The sequence below is a fragment of the Zootoca vivipara genome, chromosome 6, assembly GCF_965207765.1.
Source record: "Zootoca vivipara chromosome 6, rZooViv2.hap1.1, whole genome shotgun sequence".
Lineage (NCBI taxonomy): Eukaryota > Metazoa > Chordata > Lepidosauria > Squamata > Lacertidae > Zootoca > Zootoca vivipara.
This window is the reverse complement of record NC_142589.1, coordinates 85,285,829-85,311,043: the sequence shown is the minus strand read 5'-3', so window position 1 is coordinate 85,311,043 and position 25,215 is coordinate 85,285,829. Positions and strand designations below refer to the sequence as shown.

At 51.0% G+C, this 25,215-nt stretch overlaps 1 protein-coding gene across 16 annotated transcripts in view; it reads right to left on the bottom strand.

Moving 5' to 3' along the window:
• GATAD2A (GATA zinc finger domain containing 2A) overlaps positions 1–25,215 on the bottom strand; it is an 86,642-nt gene that overhangs the window by 2,752 nt on the left and 58,675 nt on the right. For 8 of the 16 annotated variants that reach the window (XM_035117248.3, XM_035117254.3, XM_035117246.3 and 5 more), the window contains 8 exons: positions 13,506–13,635; positions 12,169–12,300; positions 11,272–11,364; positions 10,098–10,226; positions 8,112–8,300; positions 5,560–5,845; positions 3,373–3,665; positions 593–779 (listed from right to left, as the gene is read on the bottom strand). In XM_035117248.3, the coding sequence (XP_034973139.1) occupies positions 593–779; positions 3,373–3,665; positions 5,560–5,845; positions 8,112–8,300; positions 10,098–10,226; positions 11,272–11,364; positions 12,169–12,300; positions 13,506–13,635 (1,439 nt within the window). The remainder of the gene's footprint in view (positions 1–592; positions 780–3,372; positions 3,666–5,559; positions 5,846–8,111; positions 8,301–10,097; positions 10,227–11,271; positions 11,365–12,168; positions 12,301–13,505; positions 13,636–25,215) is intronic. The other 8 variants (XM_088672911.1, XM_088672914.1, XM_035117251.3 and 5 more) reach the window with 3 other exon arrangements.

The window sequence follows — 25,215 nt, the reverse complement described above, 5'->3', positions numbered from 1 at the left end:
TGTTCACTTATGCTGGCAATGTGAAAAAGGACAAACCTTTTGAGTCCGTGGTTTTTAAAGAAACCACTAACATGTTAAATTGTCGTATTATCCCTTTGCCCCTGAGCTACAGCCTCTTCCTCCCCCCCCTCAAGCCCCCCAAAAGACAATGAGATTCTTTTCATCCATATGCAAATGTGAACCGATCAATTAAAAATTGCATTCCTGCTCTGCAGGGGGTTGGGCTGCATGACCCTCTGGGCCCCCTCCCAACTCTATAAAAAACACAAACAATCATAAATCAAAGTTTTAAAAGCAGGGCCCTGAGAAGCCACCGAAAGAGAGAGAAAGCGTCCCAGGAGGGAAATTCTGCAAGGTGGTTTGGAGTCCCAGAATGCTTTGCAAAGGGCACCAAAGAGGAGAGAGAGAGGAAGATGGAGGGAGAACTAATAATTCTAATTAAAGGAAAAGAGAAGCACCCTTTTCACCCAGGAGAAGAGAAGAGAAGAGAAAAGAGAGCCAGCCTTGCTCCGTTTGCTGGCTGGGCAAGGGAGCGCAGCCAGCGACGGCAAATTTTTGTTTTTAATAGTGTTCTCGAGAGCGAGTGGTCTACCTGCGTTGACGAGAGTCTTCTTCCAAGTGCAAGCACTTCCTTTGCCGACGGGTCTCTGAGCACGCTTACCTTGCCTGCCGCCAAGCACGGCCACACTGGAGGCGGCGTTCTGCAACTTGGGCGACGGGCTAAATGCATGCAACACTCCGCGGGGGGTGCTGGCGCTACGGGGAAGCTGGCTGGAGGCCTGGGGGATGAAAAACGGGAAAAGAGGAGGAAGGTGAGAGGGGCCTGAGCAAAAGTCCCCCCCCCCGCTCTGTTCCCAGGTGAGAACTCTGGGAGACATTCAGCGTTTCCTAAACTCGGGTCTCTGGCTGTTTTTGGACTACAACCCCCATCAACCTAGTGCTCAGGGATGATGGGAATCGTAGTCCAAAAACAGCCAGAGACCCGAGTTTGGGAAACACTATTCTAGATCCATAAGGATGATGGAGGGTGGCCTCATACTGGACATGCAGGCAGCTGGCTAGTGGAGTATTTCCTGCACGGGCCGGCAGCAGCTCTCCAGGGTGTCAGACTCAGGGGTCTCTCCGCCCTACCTGGAGATGCCACTGTGGATCGGACCTGGGACCTTCTGCATGCATAACAGGTGGTCTAGCACTGAGTGGCAGTGCTCCAGGCAACACTCCGCCTACCCCTGAATCCTAGGACCTTCTACAAGCTCTGAGTCATGGTCATCCCCTTAAAAACAGAGTTAAGATCCCAGCCCTCATTGTTTTAAACAGGCAGAGAGGAAGCTGCCTGACACCAAATCAAGCTGTTCGTCCATCTGACAGAGGTGCACTTAGCACTTCCACTGCACGCTGGAAGACACAGCTCTTTCCCCTGGTCCTTGGCACCCAAGAGAGGTATGTGTATGTGTACTATATTGCTGCTGACATCCATCTGTCTCGAGAGACAATGGAGGGCATTCTCCAGTGGTGAAACCAAACTTCTGTGTGAGCAGCAGCTTCCCGGGGTGCAAGCCTGGGGAGTGTGTCTGAAAGTCCTGGACTGCCCAGACAACAAGACGCCCCTCTCGGCCTTGCTGATGGGGGTCCAAAGGAAATCAGAGCAAGATGTTGGACACCAGCTTGGCAGCAAGAGTTGCCAGAAGGAGGTGGACAAGGCGCCACCCAACTGTTTTAGGGACTCTGCTCCGGATTTACTCCTGAGTCTTTTCTTCTCCCAAAGATGCCCCGCAAGGCAGCAGAGGTTTAGGATCTTCCTTCTATTTAATGGGCTCCCTTCCCAGGTGGACGAGCCCCATCTGCCCCTCACTTCCCTCCACAGCATGTGCAGAAATCACCTTCTTGACCACTGGACCCCCCTCTTGGTCCCGTCCGCTCCATCCTCCGGAGCCTATCTTCGCATGCAGGAAAAGCCCCTAACTCACTGTGGGTTTGAGACCCATTGACTCCCCTCACCTGGTTTAGCCGGCCAGTCGTTTCACCCACCCACCCCTGTTCATCTGACTGCAAATTGTTTAAACTGATTTTATTAATATTTAATTTATTACATTTGGAACATAGGAAGCTGCCTCCTACCGAGTCAGGCCAGTGCTCCATCTAGCTCTGTACTGTCTTCACTGACTGGCAGCAGCACTCCTGGGTTTCAGGCAGGAAGTCCTTCCCAACCCTGTTTGGAAGTGCCAAAGATTGAACCTGCGATCTTTTGCTTGCAAGGCAGGTGGTTCTACCACTGAGTAGGGCTGGGCAATATCTGGTTTGCAACATCGTGATATATCACCAGCTAAACCACCACATAACACCGGTCCTAAGAGACCTACATTGGCTCCCAGTACGTTTCCGAGCACAATTCAAAGTGTTGGTGCTGACCTTTAAAGCCCTAAACGGCCTCAGTCCTGTATACCTGATGGAGTGTCTCCACCCCCATTGTTCAGCACGGACACTGAGATCCAGCGCCGAGGGCCTTCTGGTGGTTCTCTCACTGCGAGAAGCAAAGTTACAGGGAACCAGGCAGAGGGCCTTCTTGGTAGTGGCACCCGCCCTGTGGAACACCCTCCCATCGGAGGTCAAGGAGATAAAAAAACTACCTGACATTTAGAAAACACAAAAGGCAGCCCTGTTTAGGGAAGTTTTTAATCTGTGATATTTTAATATATTTTGTTACTTGTTGGAAGCCGCCCAGAGTGGTGGGGGAAACCCAGCCAGATGGGCGGGGTATGAAAATAATAATAATAATAATAATAATAATAATAATAATAATAATAATAATAATAAACATATACGATTCATCACAATGTCTGAAATATTGTGGAGCTAGGTAGTGGCAATGGCTGGCTTCATGGTTTTTCCCACATTGTGATTTTTGCATAGCACATACACCATGATTTGTGATATATTGCCAGGTCACAAATTATGAAACCACTATCATAGGGACTTCAAACCAGTTTTGGATGATCTACCAATATATTACCCAGCCCTACCATGGAGCCATATATCCCACCTTTTCCTCCAAGGAGAGCGCCAAGTACATGGCTCTCCTCCTCCAGGCCTCATCCTCCACAACAACCCTGTGAGGTAGGCCAACGAGCTTGTATTTTTATACCACTTGTACCTGGCACTGGTGGGGAAATTGCTCTCCCCCTAAGCCTGCAGAACAAACTAACTAGAAAGCTAAGTTGGATACAGCATGCTGCTGATAACGCCAAGGTTGCAGGTTCAGTTCCTGTAAGGAACAGCTGCCTGTTCCCGCATTGCAGGGGGTTGGGCTAGATGACCCTCAGGACCCCTTCCAATGCTACGGTTTTTAAGCAAGAGAAAGTGCAGTGTCCCCACCTGCTTGAGCGAGTGATGCTGCTGTGCGATCTGCTCGGGTTTGGTCTGGACGGGGGAGGCCGCCTGCTGCAGTATCCGCTGCTCAATCTCCTGCTCCTGCTGCAGGGCCTTGACGAAGGCGGCCTTCAGCCGGCTGGTGTGCTCGGCTTTCAGCGCCTTCTTCTGGTTCGAGGACATGCATGTCTCGCACATGATGGAACCGCTCTTCTCCTCCCGCCACCGGCAGGTGAAGTCCGTCTTGCACTGGACGCATGTGTAGGGGTCCTGAGAGGAAGGGGCAGCAGAAACCTTGCCTGTAGGGAGAGGGAGAAATGGAATAAGTCAGCCCAGAAGAAGAAGAAAAAAAACTGGACAGCCTTTGCCCACCCCCAACCCATCAATTGCCCAAAGTTGTGGAATGCACGCAGGTCACAGAATTGTAGAGGTGGAAAGCACACCCAAGCCCTTTTCGAAATTCGCCAGCTTGCGAACAAGCGAAGATGCCCGGGCGCTAAAATGGCGCCTGACTCTCCACCATCTGGAAGTGCATGCCTGGGGATCCTTGGATCGGGACTGTTTTCGCACACTGATACCACATTTTGTAGAGTTCTATCTGTTATATTTCTTTAAGTTTTCAAAGTTCTTAACCCAGCTCAAGGCTGTCATCTGAACTAGCCAGATGTTTTAACTGCGAAGCCATCACGGCCAGTCCATCATTTGAAAAACAAGACTTTAGAGCCGCCTTGCCCCCAAATGGCAACTACCGTGTTCCCCCTATTTTAAGACGTAGTCATAAAATAAGCCGTAGCAGGATTTTTAAGCATTTGTGAAATATAAGACATACCCCGAAAATACGCCATACCTCCACGCCACGTGGAGTGAGACCGCTGAGCGCCCCAGCCAGCGGGACTCAGCACGCCAGCTACGGCAGGGGGAAGAGGCGGCCTGCAGGGTCGGCACCCAGCAGCGTCGTGCCGGATCGAGGAGGCGACCTGCAGGGTTGGCGCTCAGCAGTGCCACACGGAGTGCCGGATCAAGGAGGCAGCCTGCAGAGTCGGCGCCCAGCAGCGCTGTGCTGGATCGAGGAGGCGGCGCTGCTGGGCGCTGACCCGGCAGGCCGCGTCCTCAATCTGGCGCTCTGTGCGGCGCTGACCCTACAGGCTGCCTCCTCGATCCAGCTGGGCGCAGACTCTGCAGGCCACCTCCTCGAGCTGGTACTCCATGCTGGTGCTGCTGGGCACCAACCCGGCAGGCCACCTCCAAGATCCAGCAGTAACGCAGCAGCAGGTGGGGGAGGCTTGCTGTGTACCCCGAGGCAGCGGGACCCAGCAGCAGCAACGCTGGCTGCAGTAAGGAGGTACTTACGGTAAAAAATAATAAGACACCCCCCAAAAAATAAGCCATAGGCTTATTTTCTTGAGTAAAATAAATAAAGACGGTGTCTTAAAATAGGGAAAACACGGTAGACATTCCTTTCTGGCAACTGCAACCTTGGTTCAAGGAGACATTTGGTGCCTAGTTTACCGTATATATCCGAGTTTCTCACACTGCCTCAAGCATCCTCTAGTTCACACCCCCTGCAAAACAGGAATCGCAGCTAAACAACCTGTGACAGAGAACCATCCAACCTCTGCTTAAAAGCCTCCAAGGAAGGAGAGTCCACCACTTTCTGAGAAAGTCTGTTCCACTGCTGAACAGCTCTTACCCTCAGAAGGTTCTTCCCAATGTTTAGTTGGAATCTTCTTTATTGCCATTCGTAGGGTTGCCATATGTCCAGGAAAACCCAGACATGTCCTCTTTTTGTAGGGCCGACATGTCAGATGGGCATGTTTTACATGGAAATGCCTGGGGTTTTTTGGGCTCAGGCTGTTCTGCCTTTCTAGTCATCTGAACCCATTGGTTCAGGTCCTACCCTTATTCTGACTAAATATATGAAGTGGATTAGCAATCCTTCCATCTTCACCGGGAATTCTGGGAGGGGAATGGGGGCGGGGTCCTCCCAACATCTCTCAGCACCCTTACCAAACTACAGCTCCCAGAATCCCTTGAGGGACACCACAATTACTTAAAGTGACATCACACTGCTTTAAACTTATGCTGTGAAGGTGGCCTTGGAGAGATTCCAGTTTAAAAAGGAGAAAAGAAGGACTCTGGAGTATTTTTTACGGAGGAGAAAGAGAGAATGTGTGTGCGTGTCCCTCCTCTCACCTTGAGCTTCTAGGAGGTTCTGCACCACCTCCTCCAAGCCCACCAGGTAGATGAACTCGTTGTTGGCCGCGCTGGGCAGGAAGTTCATCTCGGGGGCCGGCGGCTTGGGCGGAGGGATCTCCAGCAGCGTCTTCTCCAGCTGCTTCCGCAGCGCCAGCTTGGCGGCAGCTTGGCGGCTGGCAGGGGAGTCATTGGAATTGACGATGGAGGCTACACTGGTGGCAGTGGCTGCAGCGTTCACCTGGGCCGCCGTCACGGCCGTACCTTTGAGCGAAGTTGGCGAGGCCTGAGGGAGGGAGAAGGAAAGAAAAGGGGTTGTGTTGAGCCGAGATTCCTGCATTGCAGGGGGTTGAACTAGATGACCCTTTCCAACCCCTAGGACTCTTATGATTCATGCAGACTGCCCTGCCCTGGCGTCGTCACACTGAAATAATAGCTCATTGCTTGTTTGTTTGCTTTTAAAAGTTTCAACAGTTCCTACCAGTAATTTTATCACTGGCTGCAAAAAATATCGGGAACAATGAGTCAGATAAAATTGCTATAAGCTGCTTTGGTGATTGGGAGGTTTAATTTGAAATTAAGCTGATTTGTGTTTCCAGTGTCTCCTTTTGCCCACACCATGGATGTCAGTTTATATTGCAGGTGTATGTTCTGCGTTATCTTATTAATATTACTGCTGCAAACTTGTCATGGCCTTTTGGCTAGTTTACAGTGCTTCCCCAACTTGGGTCTCCAGCTGTTTTTGGACTACATCTCCCATCATCCCTAGCTAGCAGGACCCGTGGTTGAGGACGATGGGAATTGTAGTCCAAAAACAGCTGGAGACACAAGTTTGGAAAACCTTGGGCTAAAATATTAACCTTATTGATTGATTGAAATAGCTTTCTTGTTTTATTCTTGTTTTTTAAACAATGAAGCAGAGTATAAATTTTATGAAATAATGATATATCATCATAATCATCACCCTAGTTTATTGCCAACCATTAGGTTACAATATCAAAAACACTTTTTTGTGTATTTATTCCATTTATCCCTTTATCCAAAGTTCCTATGGTGGGCTACAACATTATATAGCATAGCAGTAATTTAAAAAATCACAGAAAACCCCCCGTAATAACAGACCCCCCACTTTTAAAAATTCATAGATTATTTAATAGTCAAAGGCCTGGTTTAAGACTTTGAAACAGGCTTTGCAGTCACAAAAATAAGGCGGGTTCTGAAAATATACCCTTCAGTAGCCAGGTTCCTCACCAGGGCAAGACAGTTTGAGCATATTAAAGGAGCGTCTCCACCCTCATCGTTCAGCCCGGACATCAAGGTCCAACTCCAAGGGCCTTCTGGCGGTTCCCTCACTGCGAGACGTGAGGTTACAGGGAACCAGGCAGAGGACCTTCTTGGTAATGGTGCCTGCCCTGTGGAATGCCCTCCCATCAGATGTCAAGGAGATAAACAACTATCTGACTTTTAGAAGATATCCGAAGGCAGCCCTGTTCAGGGAAGTTTTTAGTGTCTGATGTTTTATCGCTTTATTATTATCATCATCATCAACAATTCTGTGGGGAGCCGGCCAGAGTGGCTGCGGAAACCCAGCCAGATGGGCGGGGTATGAATGTATGTATGTATGTATGTATGTATGTATGTATGTATGTATGTATGTATAAATAAATAAATATTATATTGCACCGATCTTGGGTCCGACTGCACTCACTACCAATTAGTTTCCAGTCCAAAGTGCTGGTTTTACGACATAGGACTGCAATACCTCAAGGACTGCCTCTTCCCATATGAACCTACCTGGACCCTGAGATCACCTTCTGAGGCCCTTCTTTGAGTGCCTCCTCCTCAAGAGGTCCAGAGGGTGGCAACACGATAACAGGGCCTTTTCTGCAGTGGCTCCCTGTCCGTGGAATGCTCTTCCTCCAGGGAGGTTCCTTCATCATACACCTTTAGGCGCCAGGCAAAAACCTTTCTCTTTAACCAGGCCTTTGGCTCCTTTAAAATATCTTGGGGGAGGGGAGGGGGATTATTGTGTTGTTCCTGCTTTTATTTTCATTATGCATTTTGTTTTTTTTATATTGTGGTTTTTATCTCGTGAACTGCCCTGAGACCTGCGGCTATAGGGCAGCATGCAAATTTAAATAAACAATGACGTGTCTTCAGCGTTTGTCAAAATCTGTGCCTGGGGGAGAGTTCGAAGGCTTAGGATCTGCTACACAGAAGACCCTCTCCCTCTCCCTGCGCCAGCCCCCCCCCAAAGCATCTGATTTCAGAGAAATCACTACTCTGCTGATCTCAGCACCCAAGAGGGTCTGCAGAGAAGAAGGTTCCCTTTCAGGCTTGGGGGGGGGGGGCTGAGTAATTCAGGGTTTTAAACGCCAACATGTGCAATTTCAAATTGGACATGGAAATGAACTGGCAGCCACTGCAGCTGTGTTAAAACATGAGTTATATAATGTATAAATGGGACCCCAGCCGGTGCCATTTGGCTGCTGCCTCTTGGGTGGCGCCTGCCTGCCTGCCCCGCCCCTCCCCCCGCTCTTGCAGCTCCTCACCTGCGGGATGTTGACCAGGAGGCTTGCGTTGGGGACGTTGGCGACGCGGATGAGGCCCTGCTGAATGATGCGCTGGCCCTGGATCTGCACGCTGGGGACGGACGCCCGCGGGGCCAGGAGCAGGGGAGGGGGCCCCGAGCTGGAGTGCTGGCGGATGTTGTGGATTTGCTGGGGAGACACAGAGATGGGCTGATATAGATGGGATCCGAGGGGGGGAGGTGGAAGAGAAATTTGAAAAGAGGGGGAGCGGAGGATGACAGCCAAGGGGGAAGAAGGCAGAGAGGAAGATGGCGCAATGGGGGAGATGCAGAAAGGAAGGCGGGGAAGAGGAGGGGGGAATGAGAGAGCAAGAATATTAACCTTTTTTCCCCCTTTGAAGACAAGAAATGGCAGAAAAACTGATCCTCCAATTATATCCCAGCTTTTCTTCCAGGGAGCTCAAGGTGGCACACATGGTTCACCCCCTCACTGAATCAGAACCACCACCCTGCCAGGCTGACTGAGAGGAGATAGGACTCGAACCCATGGCTTCAAGTTACAAGAAAGGAGATTCCAACTAAATTTCAGGAGGAACTGTCTGGCAGTGAGAGTTATTCCAACAGTGAAGCAGACTCCCTATGGAGGTTGTGGATTCTCCTTCCTTGGAGGTTGGGTGGCCTTCTGCCATGGATGCTTAAGCAGAGATTCCTGCATTGCAGCGGGTTGGACTAGATGACCCTTGGGTACATTCCAACTCAACAATTCTATGATTCTATAGGTTGGTTAGGTTGAGATAGGCAGTGACTGCCTCCCCGCCCCCTGTCAGGGAGGGCCCAGGGAGCTTCATGGCCGAGTGGGATTTGCAACCCTCTAACCACTGCTTCTCCAGGGGATGATTGCGCCACACCACAAGTTTGGAAGTTGACATTTCAGCCTTTTCCCACCTGCCAAACTCCCAGTCAGAATGAAACACCCAACTGAATTCCACCAAGATTTAAGAGCATGGAGTTACCCATGTCCTTTGATTTCATAGAATCATAGAGCTGGAAGAGACCCACGAGGTTCGTCTGGTTCAACTCCCTGTAATGCAGGAATTTCAATGGCTGTACTCTGATTAGGGCTAACAGCTGATGCATCCCGATGTCTGAATGACAGAATCACAGACCTGCAGAGTTGGAAGGGATGCTGAGGACCATCCAGTTCAACCCCCCACAATGCAGGAATAGCAAGCTGTTCTACACAGGGATCAAACCTGCAACCTCGGGATTATCAGCACTGTGCTCCATCTAACTCAATGCTCTCTAAACCAGAGCTTTCAAAACTTTTCATTTTGATGACACACTTTTTAGACATGCATCATTTCGCAACACAGTAATTCCATTTCACTAGCAAACCGGAGGTTAAACTAACCCCCATCGTTCTGCCCGGACACTGAGGTCCAGTACCGAGGGCCTTCTGGCGGTCCCCTCGTTGCGATAAGCCAAGTTGCAGGGAACCAGGCAGAGGGCCTTCTCGGTGGTGGCGCCCGCCCTGTGGAACGCCCTCCCAACAGATGTCAAAGAGAAAAACAGCTACCAGATTTTTAGAAGACATCTGAAGGCAGCCCTGTTTAGGGATGCTTTTAATGTTTAATATATTATTTTATTTTATTTTTCTGTTGGAAGCCGCCCAGAGTGGCTGGGGAAACCCAGCCAGATGGACGGGGTATAAATAATAAATTATTATTATTACCCCTTTTGCAGCCCCAGGAGGAGTGCAGGGAGCGTTCGTGCAACACACCTACACACTGCAGCCGACACACTAAGGTGTCGCGACACAAAGTTTGGAAAGCTCTCCTCTACGCTGACGGATGGTGGCTGCCCCAGGATTTCAAACAGGGGTTCCTGCTGTAGATTGAACCCCGGACCTTCTGCCTGCAGAGTGCATGCTCTGCCCCTGAGCTACAGCCCCAACCGAGCCCTTCAAACAAAGAAAACGGAAAGCACAAGGTGGGGGAAAGCAGCTCACCTGTGCTCCTCTCACCAGAGGAGGCATGACTATCTGTGTGTTCTGCTGAGAGCCCAGCTTTGAAGATGCCTGCTGCCCTCCGCGGATCAATGGGGGAGGAATAACAGTCCCGGGAATACGCGAGGAATTCTGCATGGCATGAGAAGAGGAGACCAAGGAAGTGAAGGAGGAAGTCCGTTCTATAAGCACCCCACCCACCAATGCATCATTTGTCGCCAGAATCTTTGCTATATTCTTCGGGAGGTTCTGAAAACAGGCCAGTGACGGACTAAAGAACAGTGTTAGAGCCAGCGCGGTGTAGTGGTTAGTCAGGCTAGGATCTGGGGAAGACCACGGTTTCCCAAACTTGGGTCTCCAGCTGTTGTTGGACCACAAACCCCCAACCTCCCTAGCTAGCAGGACCAGGAGTCCAAAAACAGCTGGAGACCCAAGTTTGGGAAACCCTGCTATAACCATACCATGCGGCCTGTTGCATGTCTGGGGGTGAGTGGCTGGGAGGGGGGGGAGGAGACTTAAGGTCCCAACAGTCAACCTCTGTGGTTTAAACTGGACTGAACCCAGTAGAACCGCCTGCCTGAAAGAGGCTTCTTCCTGTTGTGTTTCTGAATAAGCAGCTCTCCTGGCCTCAGCCTCCTTCAGCTTCTGCAGGAGACTCCCTGGTACTGGGCTACATTCGAGGAGACTCAGTCAATCCCAATGGAGAGAGAAGGTGTCTAATTCTTAACCGTTGGGTGCTTAAAAACACGAAGCATACTTTAAAATTTTGAGGGAAGGTGTGAAATGTGGCGGCTTTGTAATTTTTTTGGGGGGGGGAATCTGGGGAGCAGCAGTGTAGATTTTGGTTCCCTTGCTGTTGAACAGCTTTGGATATTTGTCGGACCTGCAAATTGGCACTATTCTGTTAGCGTGAGCAAGATCTGCACCCCCCCCCCCAACAGCACAGAAACTGACCTGCTTACATTTCAAGCAAGGCTTCATATTTTCTGGTCTGAACCAACTTGCAAGAGGCCTCATCTGCTTGGGATGTCTCTGGCAGAGCATTCAGGCCAACCCATTGCATTCCCCTCCTTAACCTCCTCATTCCCCACCCCCCAAGTTTTTGTTACTTCTCCCCCCGCAAAATGCACACACAGCTTTGCTTCCAGTTCTGCCGTGTGCCCTTGCGTGTACTGACCTGGAGGAGGGCTGACTTGCTGGAGGCGATGCTCTGCGTCCCTCGCACCAACGGCGGGGGAGTCGCCACGGCATTTCCGGAGGAGCCAGTGGGCTACAAGGGGCATCAGCCAAAAGGGGCATGTTGCAGGGGGGCGGGGGAGAGAGATCCAAGAGAGATAAATTAGGGTACAGGCAACTGAAAATCCTTGGGAGTGTTGCGGTAGTTGGCTTCCCCACCTCCCGTTACCCAACACTCTCTCTTCCTGTGTCCTGGGGACATAGAAACTGCCTTATATTGAATCAGACCATAGGTCTATCTAGCTCAGCTTTGTCTACCCTGAACGGCAGTGCATTCAAACAATCGATCTATTTTTATTGTATACAGTGGTGCCTCACTAGACGAATTTAATTCATTCCAGGACTCAATTCGTCCTACGAAAAATTCGCCCCAGGACTCAATTCGAGCAAGAGAAAGCACGCGGCGCTCGCCCTCCGGCCGGCCCAGATCGGCCCCCTCAGCGCCGCAGCACGCTTTCTCCTGCTTGCCCTGCGCGCTGCGCTCGCCGTCCGGCCGACATCAGTGCCGCCGCCGCCAAGGCGAGCGGGAGAAAGCGGGGGGTTTCGCCGCCTGCCTTCCCCAAGCCAAGGTTCCTGAAATTCATCCCAATTGTGCAGATAAAATGTAACGGATAGGATTCTACAAGACTGGGGTATGAGTCTGAGGAAACAGTCTGGATCCAAGGATCCCCAGGAATGCACCTCCAGATGGTGGAGGTGTCAGGCACCACCCTGGTGGTTATGGGTCATCTTCACTTGGTCGCAAATGGCTAATAATTCTGAATGCTGCTGGCCTGGGCAGGAGGCAGCTTGGGACACCCCGCCCACCCCCAGCGCACAGCTGCCTTGGCGTTCTTACCTTCTGAGCCGTCGTCTCCTTCTGTATCTGACTCTGCCGGAGTTTCTTCAGCAGGACTAGTTTCGCCTCCTCTAACCGCAGCTCCTCCTTCAGCTGCTTGATCATCTGCTCCCGCTCCTCGGGGCTGCTCTTCTGCAAGGGGGGTGGGAAGAGGAGAGGGAAAGGGGGCTTAATTCTCCAGTTAGGGGGTTTGCCGAAAGGGATGACGTTTTGGGGAGGGGGTCTGCAGGGAAGAGAGGTGACAGCCATGGGGAGGTAAGGGGTGCAGGACTGGCCCCCAGTCGGCAGAGTGGATCCAGACCTCCCTCCCCACCTCCTTGCTCTATGGGCCTTTGACAGGTGGGTGGGACTGTTCACCAGCCAATCACCTGCCAACCTGGTGCCATTACGGATGCCCAGTGACGACGTCACCCCCAACACACCCACCCCTCCACCTTTTGCTTGTCTGCAGGCGTGGTTTGGGGACAGATTGGGACTGTCACATGTGGCATGTGACTCTTCATCTCAGGGTCATGGGTTCAAGCCCCACGTTGGGCAAAAGGCTCCTAGATTGCAGGGGGCTGGACTAAGGTGACCCTTGGGATCCCTTCCAACTGTACAATTCTATGAGATGAAGCAGGCACCTTCACCAATCCCTTTTCAGCACCGGCTAAAAATATTTTTGTTTAGACAAGCCTAGTCAGATATTTAGAAAGCGGGTGTGAGTTTTAATCTGCTTGCAGTCTACTGCATTGTAGCTTTTCAAATATCTTAACTATTATTGTTAAGATTTTAATTATTAATTATTATTGTTAAGATATTAGTGATATTATTTTTCAATAATAAAACAGTGTACAGTGGAACTTCGGAAGCCGAACGCCTGTAAACTCGAAAGTTTCGGTTCCCGAACGATAAAAAACCGGAAGTGATTTTTCCGTTTTCTAATGATGTTCGGAAGCCAAACGATGCTCCTGCAGCCAATTGGAAACTGCGCCTTGTAAGTTGAATGGACTTCTGGACAGATTCCGTTAGACAGACTTCCAAGGTACATCTGTATAAATTTTGGCACCCAGTCTCTAGTGGGCTCCAGCTGCCCCTGAAGTTAAATAAAGCCCCGGAGGCTGCAGAAGTCAATGGAAGTGGTGACTGGGTGAATCAGAGTTTTCGCAATATGTGCGTGGATGAGGAGCAGAAGAGATGTGCAAAAAGGGATGGCTCGTTTCAGCGCCACACCCAAGGAAAAGTCCCGGCGGAAGACAGAACACAAGGAAGCAATGAAAATAGAAAGCCACAGCCGCCTGGCCTGAATGTGTCGAGTGAGGAGAGGCAGCTACGTCAAGGCATGGGCTAAGACTTACCATCAGCACCTCTGTGCTGGTCTCCTTTAACGGGATTTTCGTCAATCCATTCATTCTTGGGCTCGATGGTTCGTTGTCCGATAGTACTATTACATCGGGCGAAGGAACCCTCCTCTCTCGCTTGATGTCACTGGAGGAGCCACCCCACACACACACACAAAAAAAATAAAGCAGAGAGAGAGAGAGAGAGAGAGAGAGAGAGAGAGAGAGAGAGAGAGAATAAATAACAGTAAATTAAGACAACACAGTGAAACAGTTCCAGCTGGCTGTTGTTCAATTAACACACCACCTTCCCCAATGTACGTCCTTCAGAGAGGCTGCTGCGCTTCATCACCCCTGAACACTGGTCATGCTGGCTGCTGGGAGATGGGGGTCCAGTAGCACCCAGAGAGCCAAAGGTTTTTCAGTCCTGCAGTAGGAAGAGGCATTCCTCTTTCTCAGGAGAGAATGGCTCTTCTAAACAAGAGGCATTCCTCCACCTCTTGTACGCAGCAAAGCAGCTGCTACCAAACCTTTTCAGGGCACTGTCGTCGTCCCCCCCCCCCGGTCCCATAAACTCACTCCCAGTGCCCCCTACCCTGCAGAAAGCATCGTTCAGTCAGCCCACTGAAGGAGACAACACAATCAAATTCAGCAACAACTGGCTGCACATTTAGTCAACATCCAACTGGAACTATTTAGTTTCGACAAAATTGATGAACTTGATCCAGGGATGACAGCTTTTCGGCAGCCATTTACACCCTCTCTGCCCACTTGGGAGAGCCACTGCAGTACAGAATGCTCCTTCTGAGAGCAGGGATGGGGCACCTGTGACCCCTAGATGTTGTTGCACTATAACTATGTCCGTCACCGCTGGCTGTTGGCTGGGGCATGCTGAGAAGGATCTAGGTTTGGGAAGGCTGGCCAAACATGCGGACTGGTCTTTGGAGGGGGGGGGGCACCAATATTTTTATTCATTTATTACCAAATGTACATCTCCTTCAAGAAGATCAAGATGGTGAGTATGGTTCTTGCCACGCATACAGGCACTCTTCATGGCATGCCTGTGAGGCAGGGTAAACTGAGCGTGACTAGCCCAAGTTGCAGGGCAGAGTGGGGATTCGAACCCAAGTCCTAAGACTAGGAGCTTCTAGTTCAGCCCAGACACTTAGATCAAGCTCTGAGTGGTTCCCTCGCTGTGAGACACAAAGCTACAGGTAACCCTGTGGAATGCAGTCCCATCAGATGTCAAGGAAATAAGTATTATTATTATGAAGTTTAATTTTACTGTTTATGAGTAGATTCCCTCGTTGCGAGAAGCCAAGTTGCAGGGAACCAGGCAGAGGGCCTTCTCGGTGGTGGCGCCTGCCCTGTGGAACGCCCTCCCAACAGATGTCAAAGAGGAAAACAACTACCAGACTTTTAGAAGACATCTGAAGGCAGCCCTGTTCAGGGAGGCTTTTAATGTTTAAAAGATTACTGTGTTTTATTTTTCTGTTGGAAGCCGCCCAGAGTGGCTGGGGAAACCCAGCCAGATGGGCGGGGTATAAATAAATTATTATTATTATTATTATTATTATTATTATTTATTGAATATTGCTTTATTTGATATGTTGTTTATTTTAAAGTTATTGTGACTTTATATTGATCAGATTGCTATTATTCATGTTCGATGTTTTATTTGTATATACCGCCCAGAGTGCCTGGGGCAACCCAATTTGATGGGCAGGGTACAAATAATAAAATTCTAACTTTCACCCCACTTGTAGCAAGTGGTCTCAACGAGAGGTTTCTGCAATACTTAGAAGAGGCTCTAGAGGGCAGCCTAATGCAGTTCAAATGCATCATTCCTCCAAATGGGGACAAAAGGTGAAAAAGAGGTTATTCCCCTTCCCCATTTCTTATGAACCACGCCAGATCTGTGGACCGGATAGGACTGCATGCAATTCAACCTTAACTCAATGGAGACCCACTAAACTTGAGAGGCTCAAGCCAGATAAAGCACGGCTTGTGAAAGAGCACACTTCTTCCTCTGCAAACATTACCCAAAGGGTCCTATTCCTTCTTAGAATCATAAGTGTTGGAAGGGGTTCTAAGGGTCCTCTAGTCCAACCCCCTGCAATGCAGGAATATATAGGGGATCGAACCTGCAGCCTTGGCATTATCAGCACCAGGCTCTAACCAACGGTGGTCTCCAGGCTGACTTTAACAAAAAGTTTAAGCTTAAAAAACCTTTAAAAAAAAACCTCACTTCTTTCAGTAGGCAATAAAACAAGCCCCTAGCTCAAGTACTCTCTCTCTTTATTTTGATAAGCAGACCTGATTCCAGAGAAGATAAATAAACAAATGGATGGATCTAAACATGGGACTTTTGCTGCACTCAAATTAGTTTCCACTCGCTCGTTTTTTGGTTTGTTTTTTTTTAAACATCATTTAATGCATTTATATCCCAACTTTTTATCCAAGGAGCTCAATTCTTTCCTCACCCTTCATTCTACCCACAGAACCACCACGCCGTGAGATAGGTTAGCCTGAGAGGCATGATTGACACCCAGTGAAATTCATGGCTGAGTGAAGAGATTTTAACACTGGTCTCCCAGTTCCTAGTCTGACAGTCTAGCCCAGGGTTTCCCAAACTTGGGTCTACAGCTTTTAGACTACAACTCCCATCATCCCCGACCACTTGTCTTGCTATCTAGGCATGATAAGAGTTGTAGTCCAAAAATAGCTGTAGACCCAAGTATGGGAAACCCTGCAAAAGAGCTCTTCTAACAACCCTCAAGGAAGCAAGCAAGCGTTCCTGTTGGAACTGGTGGTAGGCATACTCTGAGCAGAGGAACCAAAACTGATGGACACAACTAACATTGTGCAAGATAGAAAAGAGCCCTACAGCTGAATCAGGCCAGAGGGGAGCCATCAGTTGGTTACAGTGTGGTGCTGAGAACACCAAGGTTACACATTCAATCCTCATAACAGATAGATGCATATTCCTGTATTGCAGGGGGTTGGACTAGATGTTCCTAGGGGGTCCCTTCCAACTCTGATCCTATACTAGTCCATCCTGTTGCCCTCACGGTAGCCAAATAGATGCCCCAAAGGGAATCCCACAAGCAGGACTACGGCACAACACCGACTGTCCCCAGTTACGACTCCCAGCAACCCATATTTAGAGGTGTTTATTGCCTCTGACCGTGGAGCCCATTCATTTCAATGGGTCTACAGTGGTACCTCGACTTACGAATGTTTTTGAGTTACGAACAGAGTTCCACCCGCCATTTTGGATGTGGTTTAGATAGGATTTTTTTGACTTACGAATTTTTAGATAGGCTTTTTTCAACTTACATTTTTTTTAAAAAAAAATTTCCCCCATTGGCTTCGACTTATGAATTTTCCGACTTACGAAGGTCCGTTTGGAACGGATTAAATTTGTAAGTCGAGGTACCACTGTACTCAAAGTGGAACTAACTTAGGTAAAACTTCTTTCTTGCCAATGTACTCTTCCTTGAAAACTTTTCAGCTCCGGCTTGTGGTTTTTAAAGTGTCACGTTTTGCAGGAATAAACTCTTGAGGAAGAAAGCAGTTTCTACCAGGCCAATGCCAAGTTCGGCAAACAGGGCAGTCATAGAGAGGGGACACAAACAGCTTACGGTGTCAAACAATGCCTCGACGTATGAATTTAATCCGTTCCGAAGGCACCTTCGTAAGTCGAAAAATTCGTAAGTCGAAAAGCGCCATTGGAAATGCAATTTCCCATAGGAATGCATTGGAAACGGAAAAATCCGTAAGTCGAAGCAACCCTATCTAAAAATGCGTAAGTTGAAAAATCCTTTCGGATGTCGAGACATTCGTAAGCGCGCGGCCATTACCCCCATTCGTAAGTCGAAAAATTCGGTTGTTGAGTCGTTCGTAAGTCAAGGTACCACTGTAAGGTCCTCTCTTTTGGACAGGGAAATACCTGGGTTTGGGACCTCTGCAACATTCCAGCCCTGACCACAGAAGGAAATGTCCAGTCTTGATCACAGAATCATAGAATGGTAGTGTGAGGGACAGGGGATATCGCGAAGTCCCTCCCCTCCTGAGTTCAAGCCCATCACCGACCACAGGGGGAAGCAGAGGGAGCTCCGATTCCAGTGGGGAAGCAGGAAGTCGGGTCCGAGGCTCAGGCAAGGTAGCGGAGCCAGGGTCCCAGGTGGGACAGGAAGGGGGAAGTAAGGGGGGGAGACCCATCCCCCCAACTCCAGAATTACGCCGGAAGAGGAGGGGAAAGAGGATGGGGCTTCCAAGACTTTTGTGCTGGGGAAAAACGCGCCAAAAGTCACTTGGAGGTTCTGAAACCGACTGACCACATCACTCCGTGTAAATAGCATGACTTCAGCACTGTAAATACGCAGCACCAATAAAAGAATAAAAATGCAGAGCTGCGTAGCGTCGTTACTCTGAAGTAGTCCACTCCGGCCACTGTGACAGCAACCTCCAAGTCTTTTTTTGGGGGCTACTTTGGAGTTGCCGGGATGAGCGTGTCAGAGGCGGAGAGATGGCGGCAGATCGCGGAGCAAGCCCAGCAAGAACTGCAGCAGCTGTCGCTGCAGGCGCAGGGGGAATTGAAGGCAGCTAAAGAAGAGACTAAGAAGGTCCAGGACGACCGGCTACAACTGGCGGAACAGGTGAGAGCACTACAGGAAAGAGAGCAGGAATTAAGGGCGGTGGCGGTAGACCTCCAAAACAAGCTGGATGCAGAGAAAAACAAGGCGGGAGGGGCACCCCAAGTCCAAGTGCTGCCAGGAAGGAGAGCCGGGACCCTAGTGAGCAAGTTCAATGGAGACCCGAAGGAATATCAGGGCTTTGAGACTGAGATGGTGTATGCTCTTGAGCTACACCACGCTGAGTTCCCTGATGATGAGCACAGAGTAGCGTTTATTGTGGAGCACCTTACCGGGGCAGCCAGGGAATGGCTAAGACCGTTAATCGCAACAAAGAATCCTTGCATGAAGGATGTCAAACTATTTCTAGAAGGTTTGAGAACGATGTATTCGTCCGATAGTCATATGGACCAGACTAAGGAGGAACTTCATAATTTACGCCAAGGAAATATGACAGTTCGCGCGTACTGGGCGAAATTCACCATGCTGGTGCACAGATTGGGGTGGGAATTAGGGTCACCCCCTATGCAAGCGGCGTTCTACTTGGGGTTGCATGAGGACGTGAAGGATGAGCTCTCGAGAGGTCCAAAGCCCAGTGATATGGATCAGCTGAGCAAAGCGGCTCTGGCGGTGGGGGTGAGACAGGAATCCCGGTGGAGCGACAAACAAGCAACGCGCGCAAAGCGGGCTTGGTTCCCACGGTCGCAGGAGAAACCACTCCCCCAACAACCCTTTCAAGCCACGCCTGGGGCCAGCCAGGACCAGGAACCCATGCAGATTGATAGCGCGCGCGCGCGGGCTTTTCAAACCCCAGCGGCGCCAAGGCGCAAGGAGGGAAAGGGCGGGAATTGCTTTCTCTGCAACTCCCCCCAGCATCTCGTCAGAGACTGCCCACATCGCAGGGAGTGGCAAGGAAGGGCGGGAACGGTGGTGCCCTCCCCCACTGACGCAGCACCACAGCAGGGAAACGGGAAAGCCTGGCTGCAGGAGACAAGGGGCAGCAGCCAGGCACAGTCAGCAGAGAACAGCCCCAGCCCGCCCACCCGCACAGAGAGGAGCAGAGCCAGCCCACCCCTCCCAGAGCAGGAGTGGTTCTAGAAGTCACGCTAACGCTCCCAAATGGCTATCCCCTGACAGTCCTTGCCTTAATTGACAGTGGTGCCTCAGCGAACTTCTTCTCGAGAAACTTTGCAGAAGAGCACCAGATCCAGCTTCTGCAGCTGGATTTTCCCCTTCACGTGGCAACCATTGACGGCAGAGAGCTGCTGGGAGGGGCCATCACTCATCAAACCCCCCCCATGAGAATGACGGTGGGAAGGCACTCAGAGACACTGGCATTCAACGTCACCACCATCTCAGACCCCCCCATCGTCTTGGGCATGAGCTGGCTGGCGCGCCACGACCCCTCCATCAGTTGGCACCAGAGATGCATCACTTTTGGATCGGACTTTTGCCTGGAACATTGCATGCAGCACCAACCAGGGGAGGGGCCTCCGATAGCCACGGTGGCCACCATGCATGTCAAAGGGGGTGAGGCGATACCCAAGCCGTACTGGGACCTGCAGGAGGTCTTCAGCGAAGCGGAGTCCGACCACCTACCCCCACACAGGCCTTTTGACTGCCAGATCAACCTGGTGCCCGGGGCAACTATACCCCCAGCCAAGCTGTACGCCATGTCAGACCAGGAACTGGAGGATCTGCGCGCTTTCATCGACAAGAACCTCAAGCGGGGGTTCATCAGAGAAAGCAAGGCAGCAGGGGGCAGCCCGGTCTTCTGGGTGGACAAGAAAGACACACAACAGCGCCGCCTGGTGGTGGATTTCAGACGGCTGAACAGCATGACGGAACCGGTGGCTTTCCCTATGCCCAGAGTGGATGATCTGCTGACAGCAGCACGCAGGGGCAAGATCTTCACCAAGCTCGACCTGAGGGGGGCGTACAACTTGATCAGGATCCGGGAAGGCGATGAGTGGAAGACCACGATGTTCACGCCTCTGGGCTCTTTTGAATATCTGGTGATGCCCTTCGGGTTGCAAGGGGGCTCAGCATGCTTCCAGGCCTTCATGCACCACGTCCTGGGGTCCCTACTCTTCAAGAACTGCTTGGTCTTCCTAGATGACATCCTTATCTATTCCAATGACCCAGTGCAGCATGTGAAAGATGTCAGGGAAGTGTTGCAGCGCCTGAAGGAGAACCACCTGTATGTGAAGCTGGAGAAGTGCAAGTTTCACACCAAAGAGGTGGACTTCCTGGGCTACAAGCTGTCAGACAAGGGGCTGGCGATGGACAAGGACAAGGTGCAGGCCATCCTGGACTGGCACAGCCCCAGGACGCGCAAAGATGCCCAACGCCTACTAGGCTTCGCCAACTTCTACAGGAAGTTCATCAAGAACTTCTCTCGCGTTACGGCTCCCATCACTGACTGCCTGAGAGGCAAGCAGAAGTTCAGGTGGACACCAGAGGCGCAAGCAGCGTTCGAAAGCCTCAAAAGGGTGTTCGCCTCGGACCAGAACCTGTTCCACGTGGTTCAGGACGCGCCCCTACGCATTGAGACAGATGCTTCTGAGAAAGCTGTGGGCGCCATTTTGTTGCAACTGGACGCCAACAGGGAGTGGAGACCCTGTGCCTTCTTCTCCAGGAAGTTGACACAGCCCGAGCGCAACTACACGGTGTTTGACAAAGAACTTCTTGCGATCCACGCTGCGTTCAAACATTGGAGACACTTCCTGGTGGGCGCCAAGCACCCCATCCAGGTGTGCACAGACCACAAGAACCTGGAGTTCTGGAGAACGGCCAGGGTGCTCAACCAGCGGCAGATACGGTGGGCAGAGTTCTTCTCGAACTTCAACTTCTCCATACACTACATCCCGGGGGAGCAGAATGTCAGGGCGGATGCCCTCTCCCGCAAGCCAGAGTACATGGAGGAGGAGGCGCCACCGGCACCAAGGCACATTTTCCCCCCGTCAGCATGGTCCTGCGGAGCAGCAGTGGTGAGCGAGGCAGAACTCACAGCACTGACGGCAGCGGATGAATTTGCCAACCGCATCTTCAGAGAACTGAGAGGGGGGAGGGAGCAGGCAAAGGACTTTGCAGAACGCAGGGGGCTGCTTTTCTACAAGGGTGCACTGTACCTGCCCACCACCCAGCTTAGACGTACGGTCCTCAAGCAGATGCACGACAACCCAACGGCGGGTCATTTTGGAAGGGACAAAACCGCTCACCTAGTCATGAGACACTTCTGGTGGCCAGGGGTGAGGGAAGATGTTCGAGACTATGTACGGGGCTGTGACACCTGCCAGAGGGCAAAGGTGGTCAGAGCAGCGCCAGCAGGATTGCTGGAGCCCTTAGCCACACCACACAGGCCGTGGGAAGTGGTGTCCATGGACTTCATCACAGATCTGCCTTCTTCCAGGGGCAAGACCGCAGTGTTGGTGGTGGTGGACCTCATGTCCAAAATGTGCCACTTTCTACCGTGTGCCAGGGCGGTCTCTGCAGAAGAGACAGCCAAACTGTTTGTAGATCACGTATTCAGACTGCATGGATTACCTTTAAGGGTTATTTCGGATCGTGGCCGCCAATTTGTTTCCAGGTTCTGGCGGCGGCTCATGAACCTCCTGCAGGTGGAGGTCAGCTTGTCGACGGCTAGACACCCGCAGACCAATGGACAGGCGGAGAGGGTCAACGCCATTCTGCAGCAGTACCTGAGATGCTACGTCAGCCAGCGGCAAACGGACTGGGTGGATCGCCTGCCACTGGCAGAATTTGCCTACAACAATGCAGTGCACGTCTCCACAGGGGTGTCGCCCTTTAAGGCCAATTACGGGCGCGACCTCAGATCTTTCCCAGAGAGGGAGGGGGAGGAGGAGGAGGAGGGCCCACAGGCTGAGGATTGGGCAGAGGAACTGGAGACGGTGCACCAGCAGCTCAGAGAACACTTGGAGAGGGCCAAGGAAGCGTACAAAAAGGGGGCGGATCGCCACAGGCGACTAGGGGAGGTCATCAGGGTGGGGGACAAGGTTTGGTTGTCCTCGGAGGGCCTTCCCACCAGAGGGAGGTGCAAAAAGCTGGCACCCAGACGGCTGGGCCCCTTCACGGTCACGCAACAGGTCAACCCGGTGGCATACAGGCTGGCACTGCCAGAGGATATGAGGGTGCATCCAGTGTTTCATAGATCGCTGCTGTCGCCGTACAGGGAAAGCAGCAGGCTCCGAGACAGCGAACAAACCCCCGAGGGAGGGGGGGAGAGGGGAGGCAGGGAGCAACTCAATGAGGCCACGGCCATCCTTGATTCACGGAGAGGGGTGGGGGGCCTGGAGTACCTCATGGCATGGGAGGATGCTCCACCGTCCCAGAATGAATGGGTCCCAGCCACTCAGATACAGGAGGAATTCTTGGTGGAAGAATTTCACGCCCTCTATCCCCACAGACCCAAGCCCTGGCACATGGAAAGGGAGGGGGAGGAGGAGGAGGCAAGGGAGAGCAGCTCACCATGGCGCTGGGAAGCGGAGTTTGAGGATTCGGGAGACGAGATATGGGTGTCACCGAGATCCACACAGTCAGAGGCAGAAGCAGATTGGCAGCACATTTTTACCCCCACCAGCTCGGACGCCACGGAATTTTTGGGATTCCAGTCCTCCCAGGCGGAAGGGGGAGCCTCGCAGGACTGGGCGGAGGTGTTCACACCAACGGGCTCGGAAAGCACTGAGTTCTTAGGCTTCCAGTCGTCACCGACACCTGGGGGGGACCTGGGGAGGGGAGAAGGGGAGCTTGGAAGGGGGGTGGATGTGAGGGACAGGGGATATCGCGAAGTCCCTCCCCTCCTGAGTTCAAGCCCATCACCGACCACAGGGGGAAGCAGAGGGAGCTCCGATTCCAGTGGGGAAGCAGGAAGTCGGGTCCGAGGCTCAGGCAAGGTAGCGGAGCCAGGGTCCCAGGTGGGACAGGAAGGGGGAAGTAAGGGGGGGAGACCCATCCCCCCAACTCCAGAATTACGCCGGAAGAGGAGGGGAAAGAGGATGGGGCTTCCAAGACTTTTGTGCTGGGGAAAAACGCGCCAAAAGTCACTTGGAGGTTCTGAAACCGACTGACCACATCACTCCGTGTAAATAGCATGACTTCAGCACTGTAAATACGCAGCACCAATAAAAGAATAAAAATGCAGAGCTGCGTAGCGTCGTTACTCTGAAGTAGTCCACTCCGGCCACTGTGACAGGTAGAACCGGAAGGGACCCCAAGCAATGCAGTCCAACCCCTTGCAACGCAGGAATCTCAGCTAAAGCACCCTTTGAGAAAAGGCTGGGCCCAATTCACCAGCCTGCTTTCGAAGAAGTCTTCCCTGCCACAAATTACTATCAAGCAGAAAGCTTCCCAAACCATTGGCTTCTGCTAAAAACCCCAACACACCCACCACCCCTCCAATTCGCAAACTGTGCAAGGTGTTACCTCTGATCCTGAACCTCTGCTGCCTTGTGGGATAATGATGATGATTAAAATTATACACCACCCTTCATCTGAAGGTCTTTGGGAGAAGAAAAGGCTAAGGAGTAAACCCTACTCAAATCCACAATGGAGTTCCTAAAATGGATGGATGGCGCCCTGTCAGGCTCCTTCTGGCAACTCCTGCAGCCCAGCTGGTGCCAAACGTCTTGCTCTGATTTCCTTTGGATCCCCCATCAGCGAGGCTGAGGGTGTGTGTGTGTGTGTGTGTGTGTGTGTGTGTGTGTGTGTGTGTCTTGCTGCCTGGGCAGTCCAGGACCCCATACACACGGCCCAGGCTTGCACCCAGGGGGGAGAGGCACTTCAGTGCTGCTAACACAGCGGTTTGGCTTCACCCCCGGAGGCACACTCCATTGCCTCTCGAGACACATGGGATGCCCAAGGCAGCAGCGAGATGTAAATTCAGCCTGGGAAGTGGTCGAATTTTGGGTTCAGAAGCTCCTGGTTTGATGCCCAGCATTTCCAGACACGGCTGAGAAAAAGAGACCTTGTATCTGAAACCCTGCAGAGTCGCTGGGGATCCTGAGCTGAATTGTTCCAATTGTGTGCCTCTGTTGCGCTCTTGCGCGGAAAAAGAATCGGCCAAGTTTTAACCCCTTCTGCTACGTGTGAACTAAAAACCTCTCTGTCACACACACACACACAACACACACGGTCACCCTTCTATAATCAGTTATCACAGCAGCATCTTAAGACTCTAAACTTCCTGTAATGCCAAGGAAGTCACAGGGCTCACCCCCTCTCCACATCGCCCAAAAAGTCACATGATCCCAGTTGTCATGTGATTTTTTTTAATTTTTTATTTTTTTAAAAACCAATTCCTTTCCACATCCTGGAAAAAGTCATAGCAACCGACTGGTCGGAACCGGTTTCGTGACACATTTGCTTTCATTTTGTAGAGTGGGAAGTTGTTGTTGGGGTGGGGTGGGGGGGGAGGAAGGAAGGGAAGAGGAGGAGGAAGAAGAGACAGGTAGTGGAAAGAAAATGGAGGGGGCGGAAGGAGGAAAAGTCTCTCTCATTCAGACACACACAGGAAAAAAGGGCAGGCAGGCAAGCTAAGACTAAGAACCTTAAAAAACTTACTGAAACCAGCTGAACTATGAGATCTGCAGAACCTGTTTTGTACCCCTAACATTTCTTTTTATTTCTGCATTTGACATCGTCATTCCTCCTGCTTAGTTTCAACGCACTAATTTTGTTGGCTAAGTTGCATCGTTTTGCATATTTTCATATATTTATTGCAGTGACTACCAAACAGAAACTTTCTATTCTTATGGCAATAGATATTTTGATTATTATTTAGATTTGTATGAATTCATTAAATTTATATATCGCCCTCCAGCCAAAGATCACACAGGGTGGTTTACAACATAAAACCACAAAATGCATAACATAATACATATTTTTTTTTAAAAAAACCAAACCAATACTATATGTGGCTTCTGTGATTAACAGCATCCCACTAGGTTCAAGGTAAAACTTGTCTCAAGTGCTGTTTTGTTGCTTTTATTATTATCTACCTACTTATACAATTTAATGTTTCTAGGTGGGTTTCATCCAACAGAGTAGACCCATTAAGAAACTTAAGTTAGTTC